Below are 14796 nucleotides of genomic sequence, written 5' to 3' on the forward strand. Positions count from 1 at the left end.
TCAACTTCTTCCTTTATGGAGCACTCACAGGTTGAGCCACTATCCCCCTGGCATAATATCACCTTAGGAACAGGTACCAAACAACTAATGAAAGACCCTACAACCAGGAGCATGCTGACATATTTCAAAATAGCCAATTCTAAACTGTTTACCCTGCTCCGCTTTACCTTTTCCACAGAAATCTCAATAAAGACTTAGACCCATGCATTCCCCTCACTCCTGCCTTCTGATCAACCCTTGTGCATCCCCATGAGGTCCTGTGTGACATTCCATACCTCCTCCTTTTGGGAACGATAAATAATAAACTCTTCTATTAAAAGCAGTTGTCTCCATATTTGTTAACTTACCATACCTGATTAAAACTAACCCTGGATGTTTTTTAAAGCAGTGGGACAAAATTGTGGTCAAAATGGAGGAAATTTACCCAGACAGGAGATCTTTCTGACATTCAAAATGATGCTGTCTACTAAGCATACTTTATTTACCAACTATCCAGTCCCATGTGAAGATAGTGACATGGTAATTTCTTTGGCCAGATCATGGCAGGTGGCCCTCCATCAGAAATGTCAATGCTTAGGGGAAAGTTGACTTCATCAATAAGTCTTAGAACTATATTTTTGAGACAAAGATTTCATGTATATGAAAATTTTCAATGATTGCCATTAAGTTGTAAGAACCATATTGAAAATACTGTCTTCAGACAAATACTCAGACTTTACCTTTTCTTTGTCTCCATGGTGACTGTTGCAGAACCTTCATCCAATTATATTGATGATGTCATCCATGACAAAGTAATGAACATTGGAAGAACTGTCTCTGTGGGTTAAGTATCTATTCAACACAGTGTGTAGGAAAGATGTTTTTTAGGAAACTCTGCTTATTTCCTTTCCTCCCACCACTAGAAGTTAAAACCAAGTTTTATAATTCAGAGATGAGTGACTTATTTCTTGAAGTACAGATTCAGAATATTTCATCTTCAACTGTTTTTATAAAAAAGGTTTCCGTAGAACCATCTGAAATGTACACTGGGGCAGAATTAAATACTGTCAATCAGGCTGGAGAAGATGAGTGTACCTTTGGAACAAGAACATTTTTGCAGTCAATGGAAGGACGCCAGTATTTGTACCACTTTCAGACCAAGAAGGAATTTTTAGAGAAATTTGGTATCATTAGAGGACTAACAAAAATGGGAAAATTGGATATAGTGTGGAAAAGAAATTTAGGTGAAATGGCTATGCTACAGACAATCCAACTTGAAAGAGAGGCTCCAAGTTATGGAAACATGATGCTGTCTCTGGAGACAATCCCAGATACTGTAATTCTAGAAGAGCCTTTTCATATTACCTGTAAGATAACAAACTGCAGTAATAGGAAAATGAAATTGGTTTTGAAGATGTGTGATACAGATTCTATTCGTTGGTGTGGAAGCTCAGGAAGGAACCTTGGGAAGCTGTCTCCAAGTTCATCTTTCCACTTTACCCTGGCACTACTGTCCTTAAAAATGGGCCTTCAAAGTGTCTCTGGCATACGGATAACAGACAAATTATTAAAGAAAACCTATGTCTGTGATGATGTTGCAAAAGTCTGTGTAATACCTTCCATATTAAAATGAAAAGCTGAAGAAAAATCCGAGTGTTGTGCTTTCCAAGGAGTTGCACAGAAAAACTTTTCATACTTCTGTTAACAGCAAAATGACCAAATATACAGGCAGATGATTTTCATTTACTCCCTTAGACACCCTGAATGGCTTTGAGAATTAAACATTTGTTGATTTCAAAAAAAAAACAACAATCTGTTGATTTTAATCTTATGTGAAATACTTTCTAATCTACACTTGTATATTTCATAATATTTATGACTTTATTAAGGTCATTATAGGTGGCCATTGGCCTTTTTTTTTCAGAATGAGGCCACTATTTAAAATTCTTTATACTTACTTTTCAGAGATCCTTAATAGCATTTGACAAGTTCTGTTTCAGTAAAGCTGGTATTGAGAGAATATAAAATTTTAAAAGTATATTGATAATTTAATTAAAATAATTGTTATGGTAAGATTTCAATTTACCCAGTTTTATTATTTTCCTCTCTCCTTTTCAGTCAACAAAACATTATCAATAACAGTGTTTAATATAATTCAGGATGGTCCTCAATATTTAAACTTGTTGACACTTGCTGCTTGGAAAAGACATAATTTTTTTTCTAATACTATTCTAAATTATTGGATTTATAGCCTTGAGTTTATGCAACACACTGAACTGGCTCTTTTTCATTTATTTTGGTAAAGTTCTTTGAACTGTGGAGTTGGTTTATTTTCATCAGTTGCTATTCCTGCAGGGACTCTTGCAAATACTACTTTGATTACTTAGGTAGTTTTTAACAATTAATGCAATGTATTCTTTCTCTTTTATTCAAAGGCACAAATCAGCCTTCTTGTTTAGTATTCTTAAAATGTGCCACTTTTTTTCCTAAGTAGATTTAGTAGGTTCATAAATTTTGTTATGGGGTCTGGAATGCTAAAAGAAAATGGCCACCTAACCAGTGAAAGGAAGAACAAGGATTTGCTCCTACTTCTGTCTCCCACAAAAACCTGATCTCCTAATCGTGGTTGAGGCTGATATGATGAAGAGGTGTGTAATAGAATTTTTTTTAGTGTTATTTTTTTTAATATTATTCTCCAATATTTCATTCACATATCAATTTTTCTTTAGAAAAATAAAACCATCTCAGGCATTAGCTAATCACTGACTTTTGAAAATATAAGATCCATACTTCAATGGTGATATTTTCCATTAAGTGTCTAATTCTCAACATTGTTTATCTTTTAATGCATAAGCACTAATTTCTTAGTGTAGGAGCAATTTGTGAATGTATTATCCATAGAAATAACATAAATTATAAGCTCCCTCCTTTTGCTTCTTTAGGCCCAGGAGTGGTAATGGATCCTTTGCTATTATTAGGTCTGGGGTACTGTCTTATCTCCCTCCAACTTTCTTGACTCTGGTCAAGATTATTTTGATTATTTTGCTAACTTTGATCCCTTTCACTCTTTTCTGTTGAAGACTTGACAGATAGACATAAGCAAACATACTTAAACATACACATACATACATACCATACACACCACACACTAGTATATACCCCATAAGCCCCTTAGACATACTTCGACATTAAATTTAATGCATATAGTCATGAAAGAACATGTTTTTTTTTTTATGGGTACAAAAATTTCTGAAATCCTTGAGGGAAAAGTATTAAGAAATCAAAAGCAAGTAATGAAGTAAAAGGCAGGATGAAAAGCAGGGGCTAGGAAACATGTCATGGATTTCATCTTATGCCATGTTTATATGTTAGACTTAACTTTGTTAATAGTCATACTTAATAGCAATAATCTCATGGTTAAGTATGCATTTCCATTTCTCTTCTCACCTGTGTTTAGAGATACAAGAGGAATGGCAATTGAACCAGTTTTGACATTTCTGCTTTGATTTAGGCAATAAATAAAAGAGGTTTCACTAGGCCAATAGTATCATAAATGAAGAAGTAGTTAAAGAGAGACAATATTTATGGAAATAAATTAGTACACCTTCAAGAATGGACAGTTGTGGTACCTGGGGATTATCACTTATGTGTCCTTTCTCCTTGTTTACAGACTGTATTATTCTTGAGAGGGGTTGTGGTTAACATATTTTCTTTTGTTACACTAGATAAGTGTTGCATTTAAATATTGATCACTGGTACTTTTTTGACTGACTTTACCCTTTGTTTCTTTTTTTTTTCTTTTTTTTTTTTTTTTGGCTAAAGTTTCTAGCATGGGTGACTGAATGGATTACAGGGCTCTTGTCTGACCTGAAGAACATGAGAAGATGAGTATATAGCTGAAGTCAATATCACAGGAAAGTTATAATATATATGACCCTTTATGTGGACATTACAATTTAATTTTCACAACAATCTTATGAAACAAGTAGACTATACTGTAAGTTATATACTTCTTGTACTTATAACACGGTAGTTAATTCCAACTGATTAGAAAGGCCTTTGTCTAAATCTTCATGTAGAATCTCCTAAGTCTCTCCCAATTGATTCCCCAGAATTTGGTCATTATGTGTTATTCTATTCCTAGGTGAACAAATGAGAATATATGGAAGACGGTATCATCTCTCTGTCTGACGCATAGTTCATCTAAAAAGTTTGCTGAGTTCTTAAGCAGCCAGAGAAGAAACAGAAAGTGATCTGGTGAGGTACCTGTCCTATTGATCTAGTGCTTACTTTGTCATTATATGGTTTAGCAACTCAAAAATACATGGTTTTGGACCTCTATATCACCACATAGATTTCTATGGCATTTGCAAATGCTGAAGGAGTGGCTCTCATGGTGCTTTGCCCTGACAACCAGCTTTATATGAATCACTTGCCATGAGAGAAAGCCATTGAGCCATGGAAAGTACGTGTGTGTCACAATTCTTAGTCTCTGTGAAGAGAGTCAAGTTTCATCAAACCTCAATTCTAGATACTGGCTTGGCAAATGGTGCATGAGTTCACCATAGTTTAAGGCTAAATCTCTGAGTATACCTATGACACCAACTAACCTCTAGATTTCTTCATTTATATTTGACTCAGCTACAAGTTACTACTTGAGCAAAGGCCCAGAGAAATACCTTGTGTCTGGGCTACTCTTTTGATCAGGAAGCAATAACTCGATATTTCCTCAAAAAATTAAAAATAGAACTAACATACGATACAGCAATTTCAGTTTTGAATCTTTTATTCAAAGAAAATAAATACATTAATTCCAAAATATATATTCACTCTCATGTTTTTTTGTAGCATTATTTATAGTGGCCAAGATACGAAATAACCAAAGTGTCCATTTATAGATAAATGAATAAAGAAGTCACACACACACCCACACGCACATGCACACACACACACACACACACACTGGAATAGTATTCATCCATAAAAGAATGAAACCTTGCCATTTGTGACTACATGAATGGATATTGAGGGCATCATGCCAAGTAAAATATGTCAGACAGAGAAAGGAAAATACCATATGATCTTACTTCTATGGGAAACTTTAAAAAGAAACACCAAGCTCATAGATATAAAAAACAGATTCATAGTTACCAGAGGTAAGGGTGAGGGTTTGTGAAATAGATGAAGGTTAAAAGGTACAAACATCTAGTTATCAAATAAATAATTCATGGGAATGCCATGTACAGTATGGTGAGCATTGTTAATAATACAGCATTGCATATTTGAAAGTCATTAAGTGAGCATGTCTTAAAAGTTCTCATCACATTAATTGTACTTCAACAAACATGAATGAAGGAATAAATAAAAATGATTCAAATCTTAAATTCTTCCAAAAAGTAAAAAAGAAGAAAACAGTTCCAATTTCATTTTACAAGGTCAATCATTTTTCTGATACCAAAGACAGATAAAAGGGTACTGAAAGAAAAAGAAATTAAAGGATTATAATCTCTAATGAATGTAGGAACAAAAATTCTCAGCAAAACACTAGCAAATTGAATTTAACGGCACATTAAAAGGATTGTACACCATAACCAAGTGGGATTTATTCCTGGAATGCAAGCATGATTTAACCTACACAAATCAATAAATGTTATATACCACATTAACAGAATTAAATATAAAAGTCAGTTCCATTTCAATAGATGTAGAAAAAGCATTTGCCCAAATTCAAAATTCATTCATGATAAAAAACAAACAAACAACAACAACAAAAAAAAACAAACAAAAAAACACCTCTCAAAACATTGGGTATAGAAGGAAAGTACCTCAATATAATAAAGGTCATATACGTCAAGCCCGTATCTAACATCAAACTCATTGGCAAAAGGTTGAAAGCTCTACCTTTTAGATCGGGAAGAAGACAGGTGGGGGAGGTTCCTGATTCCTTATCACCACAAGCAGTTGTGGGACCTGGACTCACACTGGGCTCCCCAGCCCAGGGTTCCAGTGCAGAGAAGAGAAGTTCTCACAACTTCTGGCTATGAAAACCAGCCGATCTTGCAACTGAGTGAGATGGAAGGCTACAGGAATTGGAAACCTTCCTCTTAAAGGGCCCATACCTGGCCTTATTCCAGTGCTGGGGCAGCTGATCAAGGGGAGCCAAGGACATATGGTGAGGTGCTGAGCTGTCGGGCTTCAGGTCTGGAGGGGCAGCTAGCTAGTGGACAGAGATGCAGGCAGAGCCATTGCTCCTTTGTTGAGCCCTATCCCCTCCCAGTCTGCAGATGCAAGTGCTATCAACCTGGATAATGCAGATCACTTTGTCCAGGGGATGCCCTGAGAGTCTACCTCTTCCAACTTGTGGGCCCACCCACGCATCTTTCAGTGACTTATTCAATACAAATAGACTGTCATGGCTCCTGCTGCGAACTTTCCTAAAATCTCTCAAAGTCTCACAAAACCCAAAGAAGCAGCATCTTTCCTCAGTATGTCCTGTACCTCTTGCTGAGTAGACCCAAACCCCATACTAGTAGCAGCCAGCCTTGGTTTCTTACTTGGCCCCTTAAGACACTTATAAGCCCAGCACAGGTGGATGCCATATGTGGATTGTTTGATGACTCTTACCAGGTGGCCCTGGAGGTATATGGGCTGTGGCTAAACTTGGCCTGCAGCTGGCCCCCTCCCAGGACTGTCACTGGGCCCCACAGAAAACCTACTGCATAAAGTCACTCTACTAAGACCAGGAGACTTAGGAACCCCTTTTTTACATAGAAATGTACACAGGGAGGCAGTCAAAATGGGGAGACAAAGAAGCATGTTTCATATGAAAGAACAGAACAAAGCTCCATAAAAAGAACCAACAAAATAGAGACAAACAATCTACCAGGTGCAAAGTTCTAAACACTGGTTATAAGGTGCTCAATGAATTTAGGGGAAGAGTAGGTGAACTCAGTGAGAACTTTAACAAAGAGACAGAAAACATAAAAATAGAGATAGCAAACAAAAAAGAACCAGTCAGAAATGAAGAACACAATAACTGAAATGAAGAACAGAGGAAAACAACTGATTAAATGAAGCAGAGGATCAAATCAGCAATTTAGATGATAAGGTAGCAGAAAACACCCAATTAGAACAGCAACAAAAAAAATCCAACAAATTAGAAAAGTTTAAGGGGCCCCTGGGATAATATCAAGCATAACATTCACATCATAGAGGAAGAGAGAGAGAGAGGAAGAAATTGAAAAGCTATTCGAAGACATAATGATGGAAAACTTTCCTAATCTGCTAAAGGAAATAGACATTCAATTTCAGGAAGTTCAGAGTGTCCCAAACAAGATGAACTCACAGAAGCCCACACCAAGACACATCATCATTAAAATGCCAAAGGTTAAAGACAAAGAGTGAATTTAAAAGCAGCAAGAGAAAAGCAATTAGTTACCTACAATGGAGCTCCCATAAGACTGTCAGCTGATTTCTCAACAGAAACCATGTAGGCTGGAAGAGATTGTCAAGAAATATTCAAAGTAATGAAAAGCAAGGACATATAACCAAGATTACTCTACCCAGAAAAGCTATCATTTAGAATTGAAAGACAGATAAAGAGCTTTCCAGACAAAAAAAGAAAAGAAAAGCTCAAGTAGTTCATCACCACCAAAACAGTATTACCAAACTGTTAGAGACTTTTTTAAAGAAGAAAAAATAATAAAATGGCATAACTACATATCTATGAACACTTACTTTAAATGTAAATGTGTTCAGTGCTCCAATTTAAAGACATTGGGTGGCTGAATAAATAAGAAATCATGATCCTTATATGCCGCCTACAAGAGACTCATTTCAGATTGAAAAACACACAGAGACTGAAAGTAAAGGGATGGAAAAAGATATTTCATGAAAATGAAAACAAACAAATTAAAAGGTGTGGTAGTAGTACTTATACCAGAGACAGTAGACTTTAAAACAAAGGCTATAACAAGAGACAAAGAAGGACCCAGTAATCCCACTTGTGGGTATTTTTCTGAATATATCCAAAACATTAATTCGAAAGGACATGTGCATTCATATGTTCATTGCAGCATTATTTACAATAGCTAAGATGGAGGCAACCTGGATGTACATCAATGGATGAATGATAAAGAGTTAGTGTGTGTGTGTGTGTGTGTGTGTGTGTGTGTACTCTCTATATATGATGGAATAGTACTCATTCATAAAAAGGAAGGAAATCCTGCAATTTACAACAACATAAATGGACATAGAGGTTATTGTGTTGAGTGGAGTAGGTCAGACAGAGAACAACAAATGCCATACCATCTCATTTATATGTAGAATATAAAGAACAAAATAATACAACTAAGAAAGCAGAAACAAACTCGTAGATACTGAGAACATTTTGATGGTTGACATATGGGTGGGGAGTTTGGGTTGGGGGAAAAGGGAAATGGATTATGAAGTACTAGTTGGTAGTTAGAAAATAGTCATGGGTATGTAGAGTATAGCATGGGGAACATAGTAGTATCGAAATAACTATGTATGGTGTCAGATAGGTACTGGATTTGTCAGGGTGACCAATTCATAAGTTATATAATTGTCTAATCAAATTGTTGTACACCTGAAATTGATATAATATTGTATGTCAACTCTATTTTATAGATTAAAAAGCATTCAAATCAGAAAGAATGAAGTATACTTGTCTTCATTTGCATATGATATAATCTTATATGTAGAAAATCCTACAAATAATATCAATCATTTAAATAGATCAACATATATAGTAAAGTTGCAAAATATAAATCAACATACAGAAATTAATTATGCTTCTATATACTAACAATAAAACATGTGCAAAAAAACTTAAAGAAAACAGGAAAAAATGGTGTAGATAATAGAGGCTTTGTTCATCCCTCTTATGACCAAATCAAAATTGTGACAAAAACATGGAGCAAACATCAAGTCACCAGGGATCTAGATGAACAGAAGCACTACAACTAGAAAGAGAAATAATTAGTCAACCTGCAATGGTAGAAGGTAGGAAGGGACGAAGATTAGAAGCCGCCTAGTCCTGAGCAGCTGAGTAGAACAGAGGCAATGCCAGCAGCACCTGGCAGCTGCAGACACATCTTAAAGGGGCCGTGTCTGCAAGCAGACTTTCCCAGTGATGGAGCTGCTTGCTTTGAGTACCTGCTCCAGGTCAACTGCTGGGGGGCACCAGGGACTTACAGGGGAACACTGAATTGTCAGAGTGAGGGCCAGAGGTGAAGATCTCTCCCAGGCGGAAGTGTCGGTGGTACCCATTGTTCTTCAGTTGAGCCTTCCCCCTTTCAAGTGTGCGGACTCAGCATCACCATAGCTGAGACATCATCAAACTGGAAAACATAAGTGGATCTGCCCAGAGGATTTCCTGAAATTTGACCTCCCTCAACTCACGGTCCCACCCAAGCCACATTTAGGTGTGTCCTCAGCGAGTCCGGTGCATCTTGCTGAGCAGTGCCAAGACTCACACTGGTGGCAGCTGGCCTTGGCATCTGGCAAGGTCTCTTGAGCAACTATAAGCACAGCATTTGTGGATTGCTTGCTGAATGTTAACTGGTGGCCCTGGAGGGGAACAGGCTGGGTTTAAACTTGGCCTGCAGCTGAACCCCTCTCAGGACTGTGCCACTGGGCACCTACTACACAAAGCCGCTCTAATAAGACTGGAAGACTTAGGAGCTTTGCTTAGTACATAGAAACAGAAAGGCAACCAAAATGGGAGGATAAAAAAGCGTGTGTGCTTAGTACACAGAAAGGCAACCAAAATGGGAGGATAAAAAAGCAGAAACCATATGAGAGAACAGAACAGATTTCCAGGAAGAATGGAGTCAAGCAATCTAACAGATGCAGAGTTCAAAACACTAGTTATAAAGATACTCAATGATCTTGGAAGTGTAGATGAATTCAGTGAGAACTTTAACAAAGAGATAAAAAACATAAAAATGGAAATGGAAATTATAAAAGGGAACCGGTCAGAAATGAAAAACACATTATCTGAGATGAAAAGTATATTAGAGGGAATCAACATAGTGGATGAAGAAGAGGGTTGAACCACCAATATAGAGGATGTGGAAGCCAAGGACACTCAATCAGAATGGCAAGAAAAAGGAAGCCAAGACTATAATAATAATTTAAGGAGGCTATAGGACACAATTTAGTATAAAAATATCTATGTCATAGGGGTACCTAAAGGAAAACAAGTCATTGAAGAGCTATTTGAAGAAATAATGATGGAAAACTTCCCTCACCTATAAAATACTTTATCCAGCAAAGCTATTATTTAGAGTTGAAGGACAGATAAAGAGCTTCCCAGACAAAAATAAGCTAAAGGAATTTATCAACATCAAGCTAGTATTACAAGAAAAGTTAGAGGGACTTCTTTAAGAAGAAAAGGCAAAAGAAAAAAAAGATTAAAAATATGAAATGTAAAATGGCAATAACTACATATCTAGCAACAATTACTTTTTATGTAAAAGGATTAAATGTGTCAATCAAAAGATAGGGTAGCTGAATGGATAAGAAAACAAGACCTTTACATATGCTGTCTACAAGAGACTAACTTCAAATTGAAAGACATACACAGACTGAAAGTAAAGGGATGAAAAAATATGTTTTATGAAAATGGAAACAAAAAAAGCTGCATTAGCAATACTTGTACCAGACAAAATAGACTTAAAAACAAATGATATAACAAGAAACAAAGAAGGAACCAGTTATCCCACTTCTGGGTGTTTAGCTGAAGAAACCTAAAACACTGCTTTGAAAGGACATGTGAATCTATATGTTCACTGCAACATTATTTACAACAGCCAAGATACAGAGGAAACCCAGATGTCCATCAATAGTTGAATGGATAAAGAAGAGGTGATGCATATATACCATGGAATATTACTCAGCCATAAAAGAGATTGAAATCTTGCCATCACAACAATATGGGTGAATGTAGAAGGTATTTGTGCTGAGTGGAGTAAGTCAGACAGATAAAGACAAATGTTGCATGTGGAATCTAGAGAACAGGATAAACAAACAAACAGAAACAAGCTCATAGATTCAGAGAGCATTTTGATGGTCAGATTGGGATGTGGGGAGATGAGTGAAGGGAGAGAAGATAAAGAGGTACAAGTTGGTAATTACAAAATTGTCATGGGAATGTAGGGTATAGCATAGGCAATATAGTCAGTAGTATTGTAATAACTATGTATGGTGTCAGATGGGTACTATATTTATAGAGGTGATCACTTCATAAGTTATATAAATGTCTGATCACTGTGTTGTACACCTGAAACTTGTATATTATATGTCAACTATAATTGGAAAAAATATAAAAATTTTAAAAATGTTGAAATAAGTGTATATAACTATCTTACTGGTGAAATGGGGTAAATATGCTAACCTAAGTGACTAGAAATGAATGGAAGCTGTAACACTAAAGGTAAATGTAACTGCATATAAGCCCTATAACAATTGTTTATGAATATGTGAAGAAATTGGAACCCTCATAAATTTCTGAGGGGGATATAAAATGGTATAGCCAATTTAGAAAAATGGTTTAGTAGTTCCTCAAAATATTAAACATAAAGTTACAGTATGATCCAGCAATTCTACTGCTAAGTATATATCCAAAATAATTGAAAACATATGTTCATACCATAATTAGTGTACAAAGACAAAAATGTAAACAACCAAAATGTCTTAGTTAATGAATGACAAAATAATTGTGATACACCCATACATTTTAATTTTGTGGCAAGAAATGGAATCAAGTACTGATACATGCTACAACATGAATGAAACTTAAAAATGTTATGCTAAGTGAAAGAAGTCAGACACAAAGAGTCACATATTGTATGATTCCACTTATATGAAATGTTCAAAATATGTAAATCCAGATAGAAAGTGAATTAGTGATTGCCAGCAGTTGAAGAAATTTTAAAATTGGCATATAATGATTTACTTCTGAGGTGATGAAAATATTGTAAAATTGATGGTTTAAAAAATCTATGAATATACTAAAAACTATTGAAATGTACACTTTAAAAGGGTCAATTTTATGGTGTGAATTGTATCTAAAGAAAGCTGTTATAACGAAAGAATGCTTATAAATGGCATCATACTAGGTTGTAACCTTTGAGACTGTACATATAAAAACAAATGTGCTTGCTTTTTACAATATAAACTATGGATTATTGCTGGGAGTAATTGAAAAAAATATTTAAATATATGAGAAGATATACCAGGCTTATGTGTCAGAAGACATAATTTTAAAGTGTCAGTTCTGCAATTGATCTTTATTTTCGATAAAATAGTAACAAAACTGAAACTTAGTTGTAGAAAATGATGAGCTAAGTATAAAATTAATGTTGAAATTTATAGTGCCAAGAATAGAAAAAGGAAGATGCCTAATTAAAATTCCTAGCCTATTCTAATGCAGATATTGCCTTTGAATGCTTTTCTGGAAAAATCTGGACTGACTTGCCTTGCCTTGCCAGAGTGAGGCCAGTCAGGTTGGCTAGCCAAGGTTCCCTTCAATAAGAGACACATGGATGTCTTGACTGGTGAAGCTTGGGACCCCATTTGGCAGCACATACAAATGGAGTCTGACTATCATCAGAGGGTATAGATACCTACTACCTCTGGAGGCAGTGAAGTATTTGGGTACCACATCCAGCTTCCATTACTTGGAAGCCCCAGCTGCCCAAGGCCGACTGACAGAGTTCATACTGTGCATGTGAAGGCACCCATAATTCAGACTCGAATGGCCAGAAATAAGAGGCAGTTGTCGAGAGGCTGGGGGTTCCAGGTGCTGTTCTTGGGGGTATAAGGTAGATGCCTAATTAAAAGCCCTAACCTATTCAAATGCAAAAAAATTTCCCGAATCCTGAGCTAAATAAAGCTGGACATCTTGATTGGCCAGGGAGGGGCTGGTCTGGATAACTGGCCTAAATTCACCTCAGTTAATGAAACCTGGACATTTTGACTGCTGGCGAAACCATGGCATGCCAGGCAGAATGTCTAAATGGTGACTGACTATTATCAGATTATGGAAGTCTCCCTCCACCTTTGGAGACAGTGTGAGTGGTTAAGGACCACTTCCAGATCCCCTGGTCTTAAGGATACCAGCTACAGTTCCTCCCAGAAAAGATACCTGGACATCTTGACTGTTGGAGTAACTTGGGACCCCACTGGGTAGCAAGTCAAATGGACACTATCATGAGGAGAGGATGGAGGCTGTGAGGATGGTTGGGGACCAAATCCAATGCCCTTTGCCTGGAGAGCCCCAGCTGTTTGTGGCCAACTGGTAAGGTGCATACTATGCATGTGTGGGACACCAGAAATAAAGCTCACCAAATTTAGAAGCAACAAAAAGGTATCCAGAGTTGCTGGGGGTCCCAGACACTGGCTTTTGGAGGTACAAAACAAGTACTCAATTAAAAGCTTTAACCAACTTAAATTTGCATATTCATATTCCCCCTGAAGTTTGAGTAGAAAAAAGTGAATTGCCTTGCCTTGCTAGGGCAGGGCTCATTGGGCTAGCCAATCACAGTTTCTTTTAATAAAAGATACCTGGACACCTTAACTGATGGAGAAGCTTGGGACCAACTGGGCAACATGTCAAAATGGGGACTGACTATTGCCAGATGAGAGTGGTTCCTCCACCTCTGGAGGCTTTACAGGTGGTTGGAGAATGCCTCCAACCACCTTGGCCTGAAGAGCCAAGGCTGCCCTAGGCTGGCTTATGGGATGTGTGCTATGCAAGTGTGGGCCTCCACAGGTCAGGCTAACAGAAACCAGGAACAAGAGTCAAGTGAGGGGAGAGGCCAAAGTTCCCAGATGCTATCTCTTAGGGTACAAGGCAGATGTGTAATTAAAAGCCTTAACCTACTTAAATGTGCATATTTCTCCTGAAGGCTGAGCTGGAAAAAGCTTGATTTCCTTGTTTTGCAAGAGTAAGGCCAGTGGACTAACCAGTCCCAGTACCACTCAATAATAGGCACGTGGATGTCTTGACTCCTAGAGAAGCCTGGGACTCCACCAGGTAGCATATCAAAATAAGGACTGACTATTCCCAGACAGAGTGGTTTTCATCAATCACTGGAGGCTATAGGAGTGTTTAGGAACTGCTCCCAGCTCCTCTAGCTTTGAGGGTCTAGGCTGCCCTAAGCCAGGTGATGAGGTGTTTTCTGTGCATGCGCAGGCCTCTACAGGTTAGGCTAACCAGGAACAAGAATTAGAGGCAGGTGTAAGGAGACACTGGGGGTCCCAGGTGCTGGCTCTTTGGGTAAAAGGCAGATGCTTAATTAAAAGCCATAAACTTACTGGATTTCATTAACCAATGTTACCATAATAAAAAATACAAAATAAATAGATGATAGATAGATAGATAGATAGATAGATAGATAGATAGATAGATAGATAGATAGATAAATGCCTTAAAATACTTGAATGTGCATATTTCTTCTGAAGTTTTAGTAGGATAAAGCTAAATTTCTTTTCCCTGACAGGGTGGGGCCTGTTCGCCGGTGAACCACAGTTTCTCTCAACAAGAGACACCTGGACATCTTGACTGTTGGAGAAGCATGGAACCCAAATGGACAGCACGCCAAAACAAAGACTATTGCCTGGTACAGGTAGGTTTCCTCCACTTGTGGAGGCTGTAAAGGTGGTTGGAGACTACCTCCAATTCCTTTTCCTTGGAGAGCCCCAGCTTCCCGAGGCTGAGTTGCAGGATTTTTACTGCTCATGTGTGGGCCACCAAAGGTCGGAAAAAACCAAAGACATGAACAAGAGGAA

At 37.2% G+C, this 14796-nt stretch overlaps 1 protein-coding gene across 1 annotated transcript; it reads left to right on the forward strand.

The window, feature by feature from the left end:
• Positions 1–734: 734 nt before the first annotated feature.
• LOC102891617 (trafficking protein particle complex subunit 13-like) lies at positions 735–1684 on the forward strand. Its single transcript, XM_015591768.1, is given in 2 exon segments — positions 735–813; positions 816–1684. Coding segments are annotated over 2 exon segments (948 nt in total).
• Positions 1685–14796: the final 13112 nt, after the last annotated feature.

Source organism: Pteropus alecto, unplaced genomic scaffold, assembly GCF_000325575.1.
Source record: "Pteropus alecto unplaced genomic scaffold, ASM32557v1 scaffold1036, whole genome shotgun sequence".
Taxonomy (NCBI): domain Eukaryota; kingdom Metazoa; phylum Chordata; class Mammalia; order Chiroptera; family Pteropodidae; genus Pteropus; species Pteropus alecto.